The following is a 22342-nucleotide window of genomic DNA, read 5'->3' on the forward strand; positions in this document are numbered from 1 at the left end:
GCTGGTCAGGTCTAGCGTGCTAAAGAAGCGACTTCCCGCCAGGGTGTCCAAGCTCTCATCGATTCTCGGGATTGGATAAGCGTCCTGTTGTGTGATGGCATTCAGTTGCCGGTAGTCCATGCAGAACCGCCATCCGCCATCCTTTTTTCAAACCATCACCACTGGTGAGCTCCAAGCCCCATTTGCAGGTTCGATCAGGCCCTTTTCCAACAGGTCGGTCACCTGTCTGTCCGCCTCCTTCTCCTTGAGGGGTCCCAACCTATGGAGAGGTTGTCTAATGGGCCTGGCTCCTTCTATCAGCGGTATGCTATGCTTTACCAGATCGGTTCGTCCTACATCGCCCTCGTACTTACTGAAGACATTCTGGTATTTAGCCAGCAGGGCGGCTAACTTCCGTCTTTCCTGGTCGTGAGAGCAACCTCGGATGGCCTGATTGTAGAGCTCGACTAGATGCTCGGGTACTGCTTTCCCAGCGTATACCGCTGTACACCCTACTCCGGTCACCTTGGTGTCGAAGTCTTTTTGTTCCGCCCAGGGCTCGGCCTGCACATCCTCTGCCCTGATGGCGGTGTACAAGCCTATCACTTGTCCAGCTGCCAGTTCGATGGGGTGGTTACCCGGGTTTAGGCATTGTACGGTCACATTGCCCTGGTCTCCGGGCTGATTCAGGCTACGGGCCACCGGAAGGTGTGGGTCAGATCCCTCTATTATGCCTACGGGTACATAATTTCGGGCTGAGATTTTTCCCGCCACTGTTATTTCAGACAATGGTGGAATGGTGACCTTCTTCCATGTGTGTACCTTCGACACCATCAGCCTGCCGTATTTATCGGTGCAGGAGAGTTTTCTGTCCCCAATGGAGATGACCGGTTGGTCGAAATTCATGTGACATCTGTGCGAGATCAGGAAGGGCATCCCCAGGATGGCGTCCTCGCTGATTTGGCTCACAATGAAGTTTTCCTCGATCGGTACAACGCGGACTCTCCCGGTTAGTCGGATTAGTCCGTAGAATTGGAGCTTACTCCCATCCGCCATCAGTCCGTATTGGTCATTTTCTTCCAGTTGGTCTTTGATCCTGGCTGGCAGTCGGTCGAACACCTTCTTCGACAACAGGTTTGTGTTGCAGCCGGTATCTATGAGAAAGAGCAGGTCCTGTCTCTCCATTGTCCCAGGCAAGAACTAGCTAGATTTGTGGGGCTTTTCCAAGGCTCCGATTCTTGGTAATTCCCTCCTTTCGCAGGCGTCGTTATGCGCCCCTTCAGGATATCTTTTTCGTGGCAGACGCCGAGGCCTGTCTGGTGGTGGACTCTCATCGAGCTGGTCCGCCAGGCTTTCCTCGGGAGTAGCTGGCCTTGTGCTCTCCCCGTACCGGCCTGTCGGACCCGACACCGGAACAGGTCGACTTGGTTCGACTTCCGTCCTTCTTCCACTCCTGATCCTGGGAGGCAGTAGGCTCGATCCCCACCCCACCCATTCCTGGATCTGCGACCCGTTGGTCTCTGGAATTGCTCCACCATAGCTGGTTCCTCTTCCACTCCCGATCTGGAGGGTATAGATCTCTGGAGAAGCGCAACTCCGGAGGAACTGGTTCTCACTCCCAATCTACCCTGTCCAAATCTCTGGGAAGGATCAGCGTCGGCTGGGCCTTTTTCCCCCGACCTAGGTCGTCCTGGTTCTTGGAAGTGTTCGCTCGAGATTAACTTCTCCCTCTTTCCCGATCTGCGCTTAGGTCTCTCGAGAGCTCCAGCTGGTGCTGGATCGGCTCTCTGTTCCGACCTTCGCGGTCCAGATCTCTTGGGGTAGCTTCTCCCGATCATGCCTTCCTCTAGACTGCCGACATTTCCCGATGTCGCTTTCGGTTTAGTCTGCCTTTGGATTTGGTGGGCATAACGCCTCTGGGCCTGTCGGGCCGCCTGTTGCGATACTCGAGGATCCACCTCCATGTCTTCTTCGTCTCCGTCTAGGCCTTCTGGGCTCTGGTAGTGGTTGTAGGTAGGAACCTTCTTTACCGGAGACCTCTGCGAGAGAGCTACTGAGTTTGCGGGATGTAACCAGCCTTCCGGGTCCACCTTCGCCTTCCTTCGGCCTGCTTCTCTCACTTTTTTGTGATTATTGGTTCTTGGCGCCCTATTGCAGCCAGCAGGTCGCCCTACTGCTGCGGGCGGTAGGCGTTTCCCTGGTTCTGTCCCTGGGTGGCGCGACTACTGGGTTGGTTCTTGGGGCAGTTCCTCCTCCAGTGACCTGCCTGATCACACCCCCAGCATCTCCTTACTCCTTTCTCTCGAGTCACTTGCTGTGGAGGACTTTGTGGTTGGCCGACTTGTCTCTTCAGATCTGCCATCTCCCTTTTTAGACCCTCCATCGTGGTCAGGAGTAAACCTAGGGAGTCAGGGGCAGCACGGACAACTACGGCCTGCTCTACCTCCGCCTGCTCCTCCATGGTCTGTTCGAGCTCTTCTGGCTGAACTGTCCTTACTCCGGATCTCGTTGGGTAGTTCTGTCGGATGGTCATCTCGGGCCGTATCTGTAGGTACTCATTACCTGCTCTCACGGCGGCCTCCAGGGTGGGGGTGGGTACTGCCAAAATGTGTATTTGCAGGTATACGTTACCCAGTGACCCGCAGAATGTGTCCACCGCCATCTCTTCCCTCATTTGATCGGACAACTCCTCGAACGCAATGCTCGTAAGTCTTTCTATGCGAGTAGCATGCTCGAACAACGTAGTGTGTGCTTCCTTCCTCAGGCCCTGCAGCTCCGACCTTGCCTCCTTGGGGGTCATGCCGAACCTTGTCCGGAGGGTGTTGAACACCGCCTGTAGTGTGTGCCCATGCCCACATTCCTTGGCCTGCTCTTTCAGCCTTCCTCGAATATGTAATAGGGCGGATCTGGCTCCCCAGTCATTGGCGACGGCCACATCATTGAACTGCCTTATGAAGGCTTCCACATCACCCTTCCCATCGTACTCAGGAGCCTTGAATGTCTCTCTGGGTACCAGTGGCTCCAGATTCCTTTGTGCCTCTTGGTTCACAATCATCCTCTCTAACGCATTCGTTAATCGCTCTAGACCCTCTAGTCCTTCCCTTTGGGGGACTCCCGGTCGTTCCGCGCTACGAGTGCGTCTTGCCATGATTGTGCCTTGCTAGTTATCTTTGTGGATTGATTAGATCCCACTGCTGCCACCAGTGTAAAGGTCTGGCCCCGGTAGCTGAGCCAGCTTTACTTCCCTAGCAAGGCAGTGCAGCCTGAACGCTGGGCCTTCGTCTCGTCGGCCTGCCTGTCACACCTAGTGGTCTGATCAGGCCGCGGCTGGTTGCCCTCAGTTCAGACTCACTTGGAACGCTAGCACGGCCTGCTCTCTGAGACCCTATCTTGGCTAATCTAGGTCCCGGCTAGCTTAATGGAGGGCCTGATCTCCAATGCTATCGCATTTCTGATCAGGTCCGATCGTAACGCAGCCAACCCCTAGCCTTCCTTAGGAGTCTCTCCAAAGCAGTTCGTGCTTGAAGCCAGAGCAGTTCTGGCAGAAGGATCCTTATGAAGCCAACCAGGCAGGCATCAAACGTAGGCAGTTCGTAAGAATAAGTATAGTATATTTAATGTATATCAACACATGTACAACTTCATCTTGACAGTATCGAATCCGTACTAGTAATCCCAAGGAGTTGGCCTATGCCTTCTCCTTTTATACTATTTACCCCGCCCACAATTATATAACAGCCATTGTATTGGGTCAGGCCTGTGAGGCAGGCCCGGACAATAGGTATAAGGGTGTACCAGCAGGCCTGCGAAGCAGGCCCAAAAATACAGTGTTACGTAATAGGTTCACCAGAGGATTATGTAACTGGGTAAAGAAATACACATAAAGTTAACTAGAAACAACGTAAGCACAAGCACAAAGAATAAAATATGGCTAGATTGTCTCGTCCTCCACAATATTATAATATGGAGTTTTCTCAAGGTGGTTTTATTGTATGAATGTTGACAAGGATAATTCAAGACGACTGCTTAGCTAGGCTGCTTGATCAGTACTGATGAGTCATAAAGATAACACCAGCTAGACCACCCATAACATTGCTTCAAGGTCACACATACTTAGTACACATATAACAATTAAAAATTTATCATTTAATATATAGACAGTAATAGCAGTTGAACAAAAACTATACTAAAATGATGAGAATCAATATTACATGTAATATCATATGAACTTTATAAAGCAATACATTGACACTTTAATATATCAATATCAATAATTTAGATATTTAGTATAACAAGTTTAATAATTTAAAACCATTGAATAAATCTGGTAAAAGACTGGTAAGAATAATGTGCTATCATTAGTCTGGTGGCCACAGGGCATTTTTGTGTCGTTTTTTTGCCAAGGTGGCACGACAATGGGGTATAACAAATCTTAGATTTAATGGATAGAATAAATCATTTGCTAACTTTTTTATTATACCTACCGGAATTATTCTTGTCAAGCAGTGATTATTTGCCATTAAAAGATGGGTAGAAATACATAAATGAGATTTCCCTTGCGCCATGCGCAATTAGCCAAATCAGCCAATCAGCTAGGTAAACATAAATCTATGCATTTGTTTAATACGGGGCGTATTTGCTTTCACCGATAACATTTGTGCCCTTAGTCTGTTTCCGCTGTTCCGTGTTAGAAACTGCCGTATACGTCGGTTAGTAGTAGCGCAAATTTAGTATCTTCTATTTAAATTGATTACCACAGCTAGCTATTATCGGTTACATAATTCATTATAATCAAGTTTAACATGCTAAGAAGTCAACAAAGTTTTACTAACGGAAAAAAAGCGATAATCCAAAGTTTTTATGAGATGTAGAGCACCATCTACAAACAGTCAGATCGCAGCTCGCAGTGTTAGTCGTATGTAAATGCTACACTGAATGCTTGAGGAAGATTGCTAGTGAGTCGAAATAACAAAGAGCTTCTCAAGTTGCAAAGAATCTTAAACCCCTGAAAAAGAATAAGGTGAGATGATAGCAAACTCATTTACTTAATATTTATGAATAATTAATCAAAGATTAAATGCATTGCTTTATTGAAAATCTTGCGTTTCCTTCACTGTGTACTGCAGTCAGTTGGATCAATAAGTGATAGGTGTTGATTATAATGAATCAAACTCTCAAGTCAAACTTTTCAGTCCAGATTTTACATATTGGTTACAAACTATACAATAAACTACTCTCTGTCGTAGGTATTGTTGCTGTGTCTTTAGACACTCACTGTTTCATACACTAAATAGCTTAACTCAATTTGTTTAATTTTTAGGCTAAAACGGTAGCACTACATAACATTATAAGCTACTTATATTGTTGGGTATATTTTGTTGTATTTTAATCAATTGTATTATATTGTATTGTTATAGCGCTTACGTATCAATTATTACCTTACAGAAGTATGCGATGTATGAGTTAACTAATTATTGTTGTGGTTAAAGCTAAAGGGGGTACATCTATTACTTTTATGTAGGGCTATGCACATTGCGTACACGTTCAAATCAGTATTGTTGCTCTTCCTATTTTCAAGTTTTAAATTTATTGCTACATGCTTTGATAGATCGTTTTTCGGGTAGGTTATGATCGATAAATATTGCACCATAAATGTATGTCAGCTCTTATATGTCTATATGATCATTTTGTATTTTGAACTCATTGTCTCTAATGGATGCGATTCTTTACATTGTAGTCGGCCGCCAGGGACTTGATATGACAAACATTTCTCGCCATCACCTTAGCCACTGATCTGCCAGAAACCCTGTTCATACTCGTTACATTGATACCTGTACAACTATTGATTGACAGGCTGTACTGTATACCTCATTGGGTACACTGGTTGTGACGCAGACTAACTAACGAATCTAATGTAAACTTAATCTTTTAAATGAAATTATTATTATTAAAATTATTTCTTTTTTATTTAACTGACATCAATATGCAAAATTTCTGGCTTAGCTTTAGATTTATTGTACTGGTACCATGTTAAAACCATGCAGTATTTTGAAGCCATGTATGGTTGAAATGTTGAATGTAACCAGTATGACGGAATGTGTGGTGCAGTATGTTCGATGACAACCAACTTTCTGGATGATTAATTAATATCATGTCTTTGTATGGGTATCTTAGTACTTATGATGACTAGTATGATTATTATATAGCATGTTTACCAAAGTACATAGTCTGTTTATCATGATACATCAAAAACTGTTAATTGATTCTAGAAAGCATATTGCAAAGTATTTAATAAAACTATTACATAATTATAATCTTAAAGCTCATCATCACCGTCTAATTGATTACTATCCTCAATCTCATCAGTCATTTCATTACTGCACTCTACACAGCCGCATAGACTTGTGCAAACTCTTTTTGCATGAGCAACTGGTCCATTGGACAAGCTGCCTAGGAATAGCTCTTTGCTCACCAGGAAAGCATTGCCCAGAAATCTCATCATCATCTTTACTCCAGACATGGTTTGTGGGATCTGGGGGCACCATTAATGGTTGAATTTTCCACTGCTGTATTGCTGCTTAGTAATTGACCCTCATTAAATGCCGACGGAGAGAACCCTCTCGGTGGAAGGTTTTTTTTTCATAAGATGTCCTTGATGAGAACAACCTGTATCTGGCGTCGGCTTCACTTGTAGAATCAGACTTGCCATAAAGATGCAGTGTTGAACGTGTTAGATCGTTGAACAACCTTTTATCTATTAGAATGTGGTAGTTGATTATATTGAATTATGTAATCCATGACAGCTAGCTTTGGAAATCGGGATAATTAGTAAATTAAAGTTTTCGATCATTACTCCAAAGGCCGGCGGTCGCTCGATGAGACAGGAAACTGTCAACAAACCTAATTGATATCGGGGTAATTTAATACCCCCGTACTACAACATGACGTAAATGTTGGTCTACGGCTCTGATTGGCTGGTCCGACTGACTGCACACGGCGTAAGAAAAAATTTATTTTTGTATAACTACTCACCATTTAATGGCAAATTACTCTTAGCTTATCAACTAAAATAGCGGTAGGAAACTAAATTAGTAATGAATAAATTAGAAACATGTTAAAAGTGTCAAGCTACCATAGACCCCATCTTCTGCCACCTGTTGACACGATAATGCCCTGAGGCCACCAGACTACATTACGTTTAACTAATGTCAAGCATCAGTAAACTAATTTGAAGTTGTCTTCCAAGGCATGAAAACTCCAACATACCTATGTTCATAAAGGGAGGAATGAATAAGTTTTCTAGATTGTTTTTGCTATGACAAAACAAAATACATAATGATGCATTGATTTAACTGCATAAACAAAAAATTGATGAGAAAATTGCGATTTACGCTGAATTTTATTATTATTACGATAAAATTATTATTTACAGAAAAAAGAACAAAAATAATAGCTTTCAATTTTATATAATAAAAAACTAGTTTTGGTACATTTTTGCTTCATAATTATAATTTAAAGATGCTGTAATACAGGTTTTGGTTGAAAAATACTAAAGCAAAGGTAAACTATTCAATAACTATATCCCGAATAAATTGATGTGACCATAAGGGATGCTTGTGTATATCAAATAATTTTATTTCTGTTAGTACACATTTGTTTCTTAACATATGAAGTGTGTTGACATAAATCTATAATGACTGAAGTATTAGCTTATCAAAGTTTACCTGTGAATTGGTTAGATTCACAAAAAAACCCACTGTTGATTGGTCAAGTACTTCCATAAATCTGCTGCTGATTTGTCTAACAGAGACTGTATCAACCAATAATGATTAGATGTAGCCTGAAAAAGCTCTATATAATCTAAAGAGCTTGTAGCACCCATTAAAACAACTCTGTTCTAGAATCATGGCACTTCAACACATTACTCTCTGTCTTCTACTCTCCGCTAGCTGCACTCTAGGTATGTATATATCTTTATTAGTCTTCATAGCTTATGGTTACACGACTTAAGTTATTTTTCTTTCTTACTATACATATAAGGCATATATATATTACAGTATTACTATATTACTCTGTATTACTCCTGTATTACTTTTGTATTACCTCTGTATTACCTCTGTATTACCTCTGTATTACCTCTTTATTGTCTCGGTATTGCCTCTGTATTACCTCTGCATTACCTCTGTATTACCTTTGTATTACCTTTGTATTACCTCTTTATTACCTCTGTATTACCTCCGTATTACCTCTGTATCAGCTCTGTATTACGTCTGTATTATGTTTACATTACGTCTGTATTGCGTCTGTATTACCTCTGTATTACCTCTATATTCCCTCTGTATTACCTCCATATCATCTCCGTATTACCTCTCTGTAGATATTATCTTTGTATTAAATTTATTTATATTTACAATAGAAAGACAATTTCAAATATTGTTGGTTTGAGCTGCTAACTTCTTGTAGCTATCTCTTTTTGTTTTAGGTGTATATTGGTTGGAAGGTCCTGAAAGTGGCACGAGGGATGATTCACCTTCCCATGTCTTCTGCCCAAGTAAGAGATGAGGCATCTATTTTACATGTATTTATTAGCGTAAACTTCTTAAATGACGATCGCGAAATACAGACCAACCTTGGTCAGGGACATCACAGATGGCGAGCAAATCAAAGTTTGAATAGAAAGTTTAAAAATTTTTTGTCTCAGAAGACAAGCAAAAATTTTAAAACTTGATGATCGTTAAAATAACCCAAGGAAATTCAACGACATGGCTTGGCTATCAACTGATACACTCTCTATTGTTATCTTAAGTATTCACCTGTTGTATGCAGACATGTCTGTCGTGACTTAAAACACTGACCATACTTTTGTGTTTTGTATATTAACTAGCTGCGGCGTTGCCCAGGTATTAAGCATCAGCTTATAAACAATGATAAGTGATGATAGTGCCACTTGCTATTAGCCTGGCACATTGCCAATGGAAAATTTCAGTAAGCTAGTTAATAAGCGCTAGGCTTCTAACGGCGGTACACCATGTTATTGTGTCAACATTGTCCAGCTAAGCTATTCTAATAATAGCTATAGCTGGAGGAATACACATACATACTTCAAAAAATATATATATAGATGTCATTTTTTGCTAGATTACAAGCATGATTACAGACTAAAAGTTCTGATCCAAAAGTTCCAGGAATGGAGCTATAACTCAAAAAGCGTTGCTTCAATTTACCTATCTAGTTAGTCTCCTTCAAAGTACTCCCCTTGGCTAGGGATACACTTGTCCCACCTCTTCTTCTATGATGCCATGCAGTGCTAAAAGCCATCGGTGTCGATGAATCTAAACTTTTTTATTTTACAAAATCATTACTAGTGAGACAGAGTATTTAAAAGGGTTTCAGTGTACTTTATATGTTACCAGATTTCTTATTATGCAGCATATACGTGTCGTGTGAATAGTACAAAAATGCTCAAATGTTTTCTCTAGTTTTCGAACTGAGTAAAACGTAATGTTTAAACCTGTTACAGAATTCAGACAGTTGGTTTTTTAAGTAGCCTTTTAAATAGACTGTGATCTAAAACTGAGGTCAGACCAAATTTAAAGTTAAAATAATTAAGCTCTAAGGCTCTTCTGTACTAATAACTAACAGTATGTAGGGCTAATATACTTGAAATAGTTACTTATTGTCTAATATTGACAACTAGTTATACAAGAACTGCACCAATAGTTACCATACACAAAATCACACTGTGTGAACCACAGCTAGCCTTTGGTCTGTGTGACTAACTTTTTGATTAACCTGTAAGTTAATAAACTGTATTTCAACGGAGCTACTAGTAACACAGATATAGTCACAATTGCTTTTACTAAAGGTTATGACCTCTGGCATGCAACTGATTTTCTTTTGGAAATTTTCTCAGAGGCTGCCAAAAATAGGTGTCTCATTTTGCTGACTAGCAAAAATAATTACTATTTATTAACTGTTTATTATTTGTCTTTGTAAATATTTCTGTGAAATGTTTTGATGCATATATATTTTTTAAACAATAATCTAAAGCAGGTGTCATGAACTCTATGAACATAAAATTGAAATACAGCAATCTATTGATGATCTCCTTTACATAATCTAATATGATTCATAATTGAAGTACTCTGTAACTAGGCAGCAGATGAGCGTGACATCACAATGTTAAACAAATTAACTATACTTACAACTAAGTAGATTATATACTTCTTTTGTAAAAATATGTTATCAGAAACTTTTTGTTAACAAATTTTGGCAACAGATAAGCATGACATCACATTGTTAAAACCACTAAATATTCTTACTAACTTATTTCATCTATTTTAAAAAAATGTTAACAGCTCGAATGCTCTCATGTTATATACATATGTATAGAATATGCTCTCATGTTATATACATATGTATAGAATATGCTCTCATGTTATATACATATGTATAGAATATGCTCTCGTGTTGTAAATAGACTGTGAGCGTGAGTTTCTTCTTGAATATTAACTACTATACATGTATATGACAATTCAAACACTGCGCTGTTCTATTTATAGATGGATACTACGCAGCTGAGTGCCATTGTCATGATGCAAGTATTTGTGATGGAACTCGTCTATATACTGATAATACAAGGAGATGCACCGCCTTCAAACGATGGGGTGTCGGAGGGAAAGTAAAAGTGAGTAAACCTTTTAGCTAATTCATCACATGCTTCTTGTAGCCAATTTATTTCATTATCTGTTAATATTTTTATAAGGTCATCAAGCCTGAATATAACAATTATTCAAGGGATCTTTTAGCTTTTGAACAAAAAATAAAGTTTGTTATGAGCTATTCTGTGATCCTCTCAAATAAATAAAGTATGTTTTAAGTAAGTTGTATACTTCTAGTAATTTTAGTTATAATAAAACTAAGAATTTAAAAATTTTTCTAAATAATATACAAATGTATAACATACAGTAGACGCTCCTATCATGTAAGTACTCCATTTTGAGAACAATTACGTTAAAGGGATTTTATGTTATACCGACAATAAAATACAGATAATTTGCCCAATCTGTTTCAAAATCTTTTTAAACTCACTCCTTTGGTCCTTCAAATAAAAAAAAGACTAGATTCAACTTTTGAATTTAATTTAATGTATCGTAACTGTAGTACTGTTGTTTTGAAGTGACAACTTTTTACCTTTTTCTCATTGCTTCCACTGGGTTAACGATCCATAGTTGTGGTAATTTTACAATGAGTGAAGGAGAACGCACACCTTCAAAGTCAATTTACTCTCTACTGTACTTTAATTGAAGGCTTATTAGACTACATTATTAGCTGCAATGTGCTAAGGTTAATAGAGAATACAGCTGTTTTACAAGTGACATCATAGACATCTTAATCTTCAGGAGAGACTTCATGTGTTTATGCAACATATTATATATTTCTAGCTTTTCAGTTCTTTCTCATGAGCTGCCTTCTCATCAGTTTAACAGCTTTGGTATACTTCACGATTTTAACTCATTTCACTCTTTAGAGATATTTTATTTCGTTTTTGTTGGTGCATTGTAACTTTTCGATTGAATATATATCATAACAGGTTGGCAAGTTTTTATAAAATAATATAATTTATGGTTCTGTTCTTTTGCCTATATTATATTTGTGAACAATAATTTTATCAGCACCAACTCTCTAAATGAATCTTGACATACTATCAAGAGAAAAATATACTAAACATTTTTGTTATGTGCTTTGGATCGTTTTTGCTGATAGCATGTTTTTACAGTAGAAATATATACTCTAAATGGTAGTATGAATAGTTAATGTGTTTAAGGTGGTTATCTTATAGCTATTTGTTGCCTAGTTACAGAGTACTTTAATTATAAGCCATATTAAACTATGTAAAAGAGACCATCAATAAATTACTGCATTTTTACTTGATTTTCACAGAGTTCATGACCCCTGTTTCAAGTCATTGCTTAAACATACATCAAAATATTTTACAGAAATATTTACAAAAATAAACGATAAACAGTACAAAAATGGCAGTTGTTTTTGCTAGTCAGCAAGTCGAGGCACCTATTTTTGGCAGCCTGTAAGAAAAATATCAAGGAAGTTAAGTTGCATGCCAAAGGTCATAATTTTCCACAGAAGCAAGTGTGATTATAACTAACTGTGTTACTAGTAGCTCTACTAAAATATAGTTTATTAGTTTAGAATCTAATCTAAATTCAATCAAACTGACTGCAAGGGCCTAAAACTTAGCTTTCACCTCTAGTTCAGCCACATTTTTTTTCAGATCATATAGCTGTAATGTAGGTATACCTTATCATATAATAAGTGTTCATTACAACTATAATTGAATAATTTCAGGCAATGGTGCAGTGCAAGTCAGCTAAAGGATATGACATCAGAGTGGTGTACAATCTTACATCAACAAGCAATGCTATCAAGTGTCCGGAAGGGTAAATATTTCATAAATATTCATATTACATAATAAACTAAAATAAGTTTAAAATAGTCACATTATAGTCTAAAATATTATAAATTATAGTCACTAAGTAGTCACTTATAAAGTTTTTACATTTGTTGTGGTTTAGAGAGTTTGCCTAATATTTTTCTGAAGACAAAGCTGTATTGAACTCCCTGAACTGCATGCATTGTGCTGTTCTGTAGTTTACTTAGTTGTCTTCCCATTTTATTCATAATATCGATTAGAATAACTGCTTTAGTCTTTGCAGCAGCCCAACATGCAGTTCATGGTGCAGCCTAACATTTGTTTTGTGCCAAAGTAGTGTCTGTCAATGTACTGTAATTCTATAGCCGAGATCCATCATAAACTACGCTGGTCAGATCAGCATTGCACTCTGTAGACCAGATGGCATCACTTAAATCATCTGCAACTGCCTCCACTCAGAAAAACAAAATTGAAATTTTGAGAAAAGCAAAATTTTTATTTCATAAATATATGTTTTCTCTCAAAGAATAGTCTGAGTTCTACTATTAGTCCTTGACCCTCTCAAGGAATAGTCGGAGTTTTACTGTAAGTCTTTGACCTTCTCGAGGAGCAGTCTGAGTTTCACTATAAATCCTTGACTCTCTCAAGGAATAGTCTGCGCTCTACTATTAGTCCTTGAATTAGCTTGAGCTCTACAATAAATTCTTGACTGTATCGAAGAGTAGTTTGAGTTCTACTATTAGTCTTTGATCTCTACAAGAACAATCTGAGTTCTACTGTTAATTCTTGACCCTGTGAAGGAGTAGTGTAATCTCTAATGGTACTCCTTGACTCCAAAACTGTTATGCTATCAATTGATGGTCACGCTTTCACCTCATGTTATCACAACTTTTTATTGAGAATTTATTGTGTTACTGGCTTGCATGATTTAATGTGTCAAATACCATTGCCTTGTGAAAAAATTAATCATCATTTACAATTTACTTATTTCTTACTGCTCTTTTTTACTTACTCATACTTACTGCTATTCTTTGCAAATCTTTCTTTACTATTCTGTCAACGTATTTTGTAATAAACCTTTTCTTTAAAAGTACTCAGAATCTTGTCGACTTGTCGTTGTAGGTTTGCCATGGAGTCTTGTACAAAGAATGACCCATGGATTCAAGCTCGAGACACAGTTTTATTTTACACGTTAACCGAAGAGGGCATAGCGTGTGGTTGGAAAAAATCATCAGGATCCAACAACAATGACATGCGAATGTCTGCAGTTTGTCTCAAAGAGTCACACTGTACAGAGATAATAAACTGAGTTGTAATCCTTGGAGTGAAATGTGACTGAACATAATACTACTTTTTTATCTACTAAATTTTCAAACTCTTCTTCTGTTCCACTAAACTCCTAATTAATATACAAGTTTAAATACTTTCTGCAATACTGATATACTGACTTCAATGACTCTATATACTTCTATTTTAGATTGCTAGAATTCACTACCCTTTATTAGAATGCAGTTTGATATTATATGCACGAAAGTTGCTTAAAATAAATAGCTTGCTAGAATCCAATGATCATTCTTATTTCACTGTCACAAGATAATGCTAGTTCACTACTTTGAACCCATAGGCAGATTTCATTAAAGCTTCACGAAATAGTGAATACATACCTAAGGATACATATTCACTTTAATGTCAGATAATGTGCTTTAGTCCGACGCAGCCCTAAGGCTACATATGAACTCAATAAACATAGTTGAAGCCAAACATACATATTCTACCATTTTGTGCTTGACACCTAGTTTTAGAAACTGTTCCCACTAATCTGTTTTTATAGAGTCGGTAATGGCAAGAAGCAGTCAGTATTGCTATAAAAAAAAACTTTCGACCAAATTACCTGATTGCTATGATATTATTATTTTATAACAAATTGAGATGAATTGCTTGCAAACACTATTTTCTCAATAGTGTTTAGAATTCTTGAAGAGATTATACAATAATGCTAATCAAGCTAAAAATACAAAACAGCCTGAAGTGGCATATATATATATTACTATATATATACTACAATTTGACTATATATATATATATATATATATATATATATATATATATATATATATATATATATATATATATATATATATATATATATATATATATATATATATATATATATATATACATGTATATATACATGTATATATATTTATATATATAAATAAACACTTTATTATTTTTTCATTTAAGTAAAATTTCTGATTAACCCTATATCAGTGGGTTTTCTTTAGAAGCGCTAATGACTACTGTGGCTAAAAGGGATCTTTGAATTACTTCAATATTTTAAGGAATTGTAATAAGACTACGATGGTACTATGAAAATACTGTGATAATACTGTGATGGTACTGTGATAATACAGTAATGATATTATGATGGTACCGTGATGAAACTGTAATAATACTATGATGACACTGTAATGATACTGTGATAATACTGTGATGATACTGCAATGATACTGTTGTGATACTAAGATGATACTATGATAATATTATGATGACACTGTAATAATACTATGATGATACTGTAATAATACTGTTATGATACTATGAGGATACTATGACCATTGTTGAGGATTCTAAGGCCATTGTTTGTCTTGTTTGTAATGGCAAGGTTGTTAAGATTGAGTGATATGTATTGGAGACTGTTTTATACCAAGACTAGACTCTCTACTCAAAAGTTAATTATCTCTGATGAGTTCAAATGGAACAAAAAAGCCTATCATTGGCTAACCTTATCAGAGTTTCATTTATCTTGTCGTAAGCAAATCATTGCCAGTTCCCATATTTATTAGATAGAAGTATAGCCTGTCTTGACAAACTGTTGTTTTTGCGGAGTTGTCCCCCATCGACTGGAGCAAGGAAAACAACAGCTTGTCACATTACGCACTGCACCTGATGCATCAGCTGCACTGAAAGGGAGTTGTCATCTTCCGTCTATGCGGCTTGGCTGCGATGTGATGTCGATTGCTCCATTGGTAATCATAACGGATTTAACCCAAAAAATTTATCTGGAAAAAATAAGATAAAAAACATCTAACCAGGGGCCAGTCTCTGCAGTAAACTTTAGTAGAACTTAAGAATAAAATAAATTAAAAATACAATCAATAAGAACAAATAAAACTGACAGATACAAAAAGTACAAATAAAACTGACTGAGCGCTCAAATAACAACATCTTCAGTTGCTGCTGTTGCCTAAGTTCTAAAGTTCTATTAAAGTTTACCGCAGAGACTGGTCGCTGGTTAAACGTTTGTCTTATTTTTTTCTAAATTTTTGGACTAAATCTGTTACGATTACCAATGGAACGACCGACATAACATCGCAGCCAAGCCGCACAGACGGAAGAGAACAACTCCTTTTCAGTGCAGCTGATGCATCAGGTGCAGTGCGTATTGTGACAAGCTGTTGTTTTGCTCGCTCCGCTCGCCGGGGTACAACTCCGCAAAAACAACAGTTTGTCAAGACAGGTTAATAAAGATATGGAGAAGCTGGAAAACTAAGCTGGTATGTGAAAGATGACGAATAATTATAATTGTAAAATTTTATCTTGCTCTGGTGTGACTTCATCAAAAAATGGTAAATCAATAAACACTTGCACAACTTGACAATGCTCTTCTACAAATAGGCACTCAAATTGCAAAAGCAGCCAGATCTCTGATGATGTTTGTCAGCTCAGTTCAAAGGGTGACAGATAATTAATGATTTCATTTCTCTGTTTGTGCAGTGTGTGTGTGAACAGTAGTTTACTAGGCAGCTCGATGCACTAGAATAGAGGATAATTAGACTTTTAAAACTTTCTTACGTACCAGAATAATTAAACAACAACTGAATGAAGAAGCAAATATTGCCTTGCTTGTGTTACACTCAGCACAGAAAGCTGCCATATCGTATTTTATAAAACATGGGTCAACTTTAATCATGTTAGCCAGCAACTTATTTTACAAAAGTTCAGATAACTAAATGAAAATGCAGTTTTTATGTAATAAAATATTTCAAGTTCTAAACTTGTAGCCTCATTTTAATTTAGCAAAAAATTCAAGGAAATGGCATCACCTTGCTTGTTCACTTATAGGTAAACATGTTATTACCAGCGTAATGGAATAAATACTTATATTCAAATACCATAATGTAATAAAACCCAGAATTTCGGTATCTATTTATTTGCCAAAAACTTTTTTATTTTTTGAAAAATAGCATATTAGTTCTCCATTATAGCGGTGTAGTGTCTTATATACGTACATGTGATTAATTGAAAACTTGCCTATTGAACAATGGCAGGAAACAATGTTTTGTTGGCATGTCGGTGATGCTGAATAATAAACTTTGTTTTATGCATGTACCTGCATGTTGTCATATTTTACTTCATTTGTGTAGATATTAGCCATCCCGCAATATCCAATATTCAAGACTTTGGAGTCGCCTGCCCTTATGTGTCAACATAATTGTCATAGCTGGTCAACTTCCTCTTAGCTTGTTGATGAGCTCAACTCAGTGTCACTCAAGGTGACAGCTCGCCACAATTAGATAATATACCAGCATCATGGTAAACTTCATCCAAACAGACATTTGTTTATCAACTTGTGTTTTTAACTAAACGACTAACACCGCCTAGCACGCGCTGTATGGCATTCGTGCTATTTGTTATAAACTGAACATTATTCTACCTATAACAACTAACTCTGAACCTGTTAAAAACCAAATGTATTGTAACGTTTTGCTAGCCACTCAACTTTCATTGGCGGATAGCTCTTAGTCAGTTACAGTAATAACTTTTTGATCTTTATCTTTGCATTGAAACTGCTTCCCTCTTTCCACAAATAATTATTTGGCATGTTTTAGAGACCACTCTAAAACTACAACCATGCATGGTTGTAACCAGTCAATGAGACCTATTCAAGAGTAATGCTATTTTTTCATACGAAATAAATAAATATATATCAAATTTATTTACACTGGTTAATGCTGTCTAGAGCAAATTAGACCATGAGACAAAAACAAATACAAAGTATAGTAAATTAAATTATGTGCATTGAAAGAAAAAGTTATTTTTGTATAATGCTGTTCTGCAATGTAAATTGGCAAGATGTTGGTGTTTAGTATAAGGTGTTGTGGGTTTTTGGGAAATAGCAATGTAGTGGATGGTCAGGCAGATTGGAAATACGATTAGAGTTTTCCCACGACAAAGCACGAACGAAGCGAGTGTTTGGGAGCTTTATGATAAATGCATATGTGCACACAACTCCTGAAAAGTATTCATCAAAGGTCATATCTAAACCCTTGTACCGAAATCCCATCAAAAAACTTAACCATTTTTCTGTGGAGTCGTTAAAGTATAACAATGATACAAAACACATATAAACCTATTTAAATATGTTACCAAGTCTTTGAAAAGTGTCGACAATATCCTAAAACTTACCCATCTGATCGGATTATACATAACTAGAAAAATTAATTTGGCCTAAAATCGCCATTAAAACCTGACAAGCTTTTTTAATCAAAATTAAGACCGACCAACAAAATGCCCATAAAGCCGTGTGACAGATAGTAGAACCATAAAGTCGTGCGCACTTCACAAGAAAAACTTACACATTTCACCAGTCTATGGCATTGTCCAATTGCCGGAAGCTTTTGTAATAAACGTAGACCGTTTGAGGCGTAGACCGTACACCGATTTACAGGTACAAAAGTGTGGTACACAGTTTATCAGCCTATGTTTTTTGTTCAATTACCAAAGGTTCCATTAAATTATCTAGAACATTAGCCAAATTTCGTTACATCTTATGTACAAGCTAGGGCCGACCTACAATGTCCCTTTATGATAAGAACGATTCTTTATTTTGCTCCAGTGTGCAGAAAACTTCCAGACACACGTGAATGCTAATGCTTGCTTTCTGTTACAGATCGCTGTCAAAACCATTCTACATTCAACACAACCAACTTTCAAACTATGTATTTTACACAGAAGCTTGTCGTTTTACTTCTAATATTGCATTTCTCCTATTGCAGGGGAGAGATATAAACATACAGTCAAACATGAATAACTCTCCCTTAAATAGCTCAAGCAAATGGTTAACTTGAACGGTTTTGTTTGGTCCGTTCCCATGCAGTGATAAATTGCTTTAGATACCTCGACCTTAACTTTATTAACTCAAACAGTTTTTTGTCCAACGGCTACCGTTGTTATCACTTTAGAGTATCACTTTATTCTAAGCCTCAACTTTTAGTAGTTCGTAGTCTTTGTTATTATCATCATTGGCAAAATATTTTTGTCATCGAATTTTTTAAAGGTTTGGTAAAATTTGATTTTTACTTAAAATCTGCTTAGCGATGGTTCTTTGAAGGCAAGGAAACCTTCGTATAAACTTCAAAAAATTTGGCAAAATCGATCTTGGTTAAAACGCTCAAAAGAAAAAGATGTCTTTTCTTCTGAGCATTTTAACAGCGATCAAGTTTTGCCAATTTTAATCTGAAAATGTCCTGGCAATCACATCACATAATACAACGAACAAATCTCAAGTGATAGAAAAATCTCTCTACTTTCTAATAAAAAAATTTAAACTTTACATTAGAAGCATTTAATTTAAAACAAGCCATTCATGCTTTTGATTTATATTATAGCTTGTATATGTACAGTATCTACTAATAAACACATAGACTTATGACAGTGCTCTAATAACTTGAACGCTCTGATAATTCGAACACTTTCACTCGGTCCTGTGAAGTTTGAGTTATCAATGTTTGGCTGTATAATCTTTTCCTCTCATTATTGCTATTTGTTGCACATAATAACACTCAGTACATTACAGCTACCATTGCAGCTATACCATTGCAGTTCTCCTATTGCACTGCAGTGCCATTTTACTGCTAATATTGCATTTCTCAACCAGCAGAACCCTTTCCTTTTTCCATTATCACTTTGGTTGTGGGCTGTATGACAGGGGAATTTCTAGTTTAAATAACAAATATTTTAAAAAAAACATGTAGCTCCTCAGCATTAAGGGCAATTAAACGCTGGTCATAGCTTTCCATATCAGATAGCAAAACCCTGAAGCATAATTTTTGAAATAAATCTAATTTTTCTTTATCAGTTTTCAATACAAAAAGATACCAGCTTGGAGCAGCGTAAGACAAAATGAACAATATACATTCTGGTAAGAGTGATAGGCTTTATTGTTTTACACCTATCTTTTTGATCTGAATTAGAGAATGAGTTGATGGTCTAGTTTTTGGGATAATAAAGCCGACATAGCCTGAGAACTGGAAAGGATTAAAGTATTGTCTATTTTTATGACCCGAAGCTTGACAATGCCAGTAATATTTATGTTCAAATTTTTTTCTGGCTGACTATTTCATAGTTTGACATGATTTACTTCCATAGACCTGTATACCTATTAACTACATTTAATTATACTATAGTTACTAGGTCTTTGGTTACCGCTCACCTTCTAGTCTATTTGTAGCAGAATTTTAATATCTTCCAACTGAAGTGAAAGCTTGCTTCAAACAGCCAATAGCAAGCTGGTTACTAAAGACAACTTCTCTGATCTTGAACAAGCAGCAGCCCCTTTATTGCTGCTCTCTATACATAATGCAAAACAGCAACAAAATTTACTACTCGCTACACAGTCATTACTTCAAAGGTTGCATGAATGACAATCTTTTTTAGTAAAACAAAAAAAATTTTTATGCTAGAAGACTTAAACCTAAAAAGACGTCGGCACCAGTGCAGTGGGAATCTGTTTAATCGATAGGTTCAGTTATTTAATGAATAAAGAAAGGTATTACTGGTATTTGACCGTTTTGGCTGCTGGTATTGGTTTAACAGCAATACCATAGCTAATAACAGAAAAGCTGAACTCAACACAGTCATCACACAATTTACATGATCCTTTATGGTACCTTCATATACTGGTCATAGTGCAAGCAGAACTCATGTGTGTAAAGAAATGACAAATAGTGAAAAGTACGTTACAGTGATAAAAGACGAGCTGCTCAAATCTGCTAGAGATCTGTTTCCTGGCAGAGAATGGATTTTCTTGTAAGACGATGCACCGTGTCAAAAGGCTAAATGGATGCAAAGGGGTAATCCAAAGAGTACAGAGTAACAGTAACAAGCTGCCTGCGCAGTTACCAGATCTTAATTCCATCAAAAACCTAAAGCAGCAGACTAGACTAAAGCTCTAGAGCTAGATGAGATGGTAAAGGCATAATACAGGGTGATCATCCTTGATAGGTTTGAGACATTGATTGGACAACAGCATGGCTACCAGACACAAGGCCGTGGAAGCTAGTTAAGAATGGCCAACAAAACGTTAACAAAAAAATTAGAACCAATGACTTTATTCAAGGTCACTAACTCAACTCAAAAAGTTTGTTATGATATTTTAGTTAAATTGTGATTGCTTAAACTTTTGCAACTGCCAAGTTATAAGTATCAGTAACTAATAATTTTCAATAATCAGACTGATTCAATCATACATGCCTACAGAGACTTATCTGTCTCTCATTGTCTCCCATTGCCAATGAGAGACACATAACTCTCATTGGCAATGGGAATTATCTGTCTTCATTGCCTACTCTGAGCTGCACTGATGACACTTACGTAGCTGAAACAGCACTGTCAGTAGCATGTATACACATTATATACTTGCACACATATATGTACATATAATATACACTATAAACATATATATAATATGTATACATATAATATGTATATATATATTGTATATTTTTTGTATTTTGAGTTTTCTATAAGCATGCTTTATGTACATTAATGCAAGAAGCAAATAAATCTGTGTTATCACAGAAAACAGTCATAGCAAACATGAAAAGCGTAACTTTAGAATCTATAATGATGTTTGCATGAGAGGGTAACTCTAAAAAGATTACCAACATATTTTTAAATTCAGCATAATTTGCAGCTTTACGTTTGAATGTCTATGGGATAGACCACACTGTTTTTATTGTTTTGATCCCTTGCTTGGTTTAGCAAGAGATTGATTTTTTCACTGACTATGCTTACTTAAGTTCTGAAATAATTCTGTTTGTATACATGTAGATGTCTGTCTTACACTTTAAAGTGCATATCAAAGTATCATTAACTGTACTTTGTATGAAATGAGTAGATATAATTATGCATACTTTTTGGTTTCTCATAGATACACACTTACTGTAAAGATGATAGGCTTCAACCTCTCACACATTTGTTAGTACTACTCTAGCAATTGGTAATATGCTGAAATGCATTCCTGGTTTCTAGATACTGTTCACTTGTTGCTATGCAGAGATTGGTCAACTTGGCGGCTTGCTAATTGCCAGTACTAATGAAAGGCTGCGCCTAACAAAATAATTCATAGAGGTTGGTTCAGCATCTCGTAAACTAGATCAGCTATCATAGAAGCTAAGCTTGTAACCTAAGTTTGAGATCCACGAAATAGTACCTGCTTACTCTTGTGACAATATTAAACATATCTGCCTGTAGCAGTAACAAATCACTCCAGCTGAAAATTGACGTGCCTTATCAGTTGCAGGAATGTCTAGTCTGAAGTTGCACTATAACTGCTAAAAAATACAACTACTACTTTTAATTCAAATGGAAAAAATTTGCTTGTCATTGTTTGCAGTTTGCTACAAGATTATTACAAATTTTACTCCAATTTATTGACAATGAGTTGATAAGACAAGCAGTTTACATTTGTCAGTCCCATGTTATTGTATTGAACAGATAACTCCATATTGAACGGCGAGTTGGACATTTTATTGTCATTTCTATGATATTTAGTATCATAAACACAAAAGAACAGAAATGTAACAACATACTAATGTTTTCTACTAATGAAACATTTTTCCAATTGCA

At 36.8% G+C, this 22342-nt stretch overlaps 1 protein-coding gene across 1 annotated transcript; it reads left to right on the top strand.

Moving 5' to 3' along the window:
• The first annotated feature begins 7850 nt into the window (after positions 1 to 7850).
• LOC137397325 (uncharacterized) lies at positions 7851 to 13996 on the top strand. Its single transcript, XM_068083619.1, has 5 exons — positions 7851 to 7939; positions 8462 to 8530; positions 10542 to 10666; positions 12346 to 12437; positions 13553 to 13996. The coding sequence occupies exons 1-5, from the start codon at positions 7885 to 7887 to the stop codon at positions 13737 to 13739; spliced, it is 528 nt and encodes a 175-aa protein (XP_067939720.1). The 5' UTR covers positions 7851 to 7884; the 3' UTR covers positions 13740 to 13996.
• Positions 13997 to 22342: the final 8346 nt, after the last annotated feature.

The sequence above is a fragment of the Watersipora subatra genome, chromosome 1, assembly GCF_963576615.1.
Source record: "Watersipora subatra chromosome 1, tzWatSuba1.1, whole genome shotgun sequence".
In the NCBI taxonomy this organism is placed as follows: Eukaryota; Metazoa; Bryozoa; class Gymnolaemata; order Cheilostomatida; family Watersiporidae; genus Watersipora; species Watersipora subatra.

What these genes read in the sequence shown, in the direction of transcription:
- LOC137397325 (XM_068083619.1), top strand. Translation starts at nt 7,885, where the DNA reads ATGGCACTTCAACACATTACTCTCTGTCTTCTACTCTCCGCTAGCTGC. An exon ending in CTCCGCTAGCTGCACTCTAG is followed by an intron (nt 7,940 to 8,461) that starts GTATGTATATAT and finishes TTTTTGTTTTAG; the next exon opens with GTGTATATTGGTTGGAAGGT. An exon ending in TTCCCATGTCTTCTGCCCAA is followed by an intron (nt 8,531 to 10,541) that starts GTAAGAGATGAG and finishes TTCTATTTATAG; the next exon opens with ATGGATACTACGCAGCTGAG.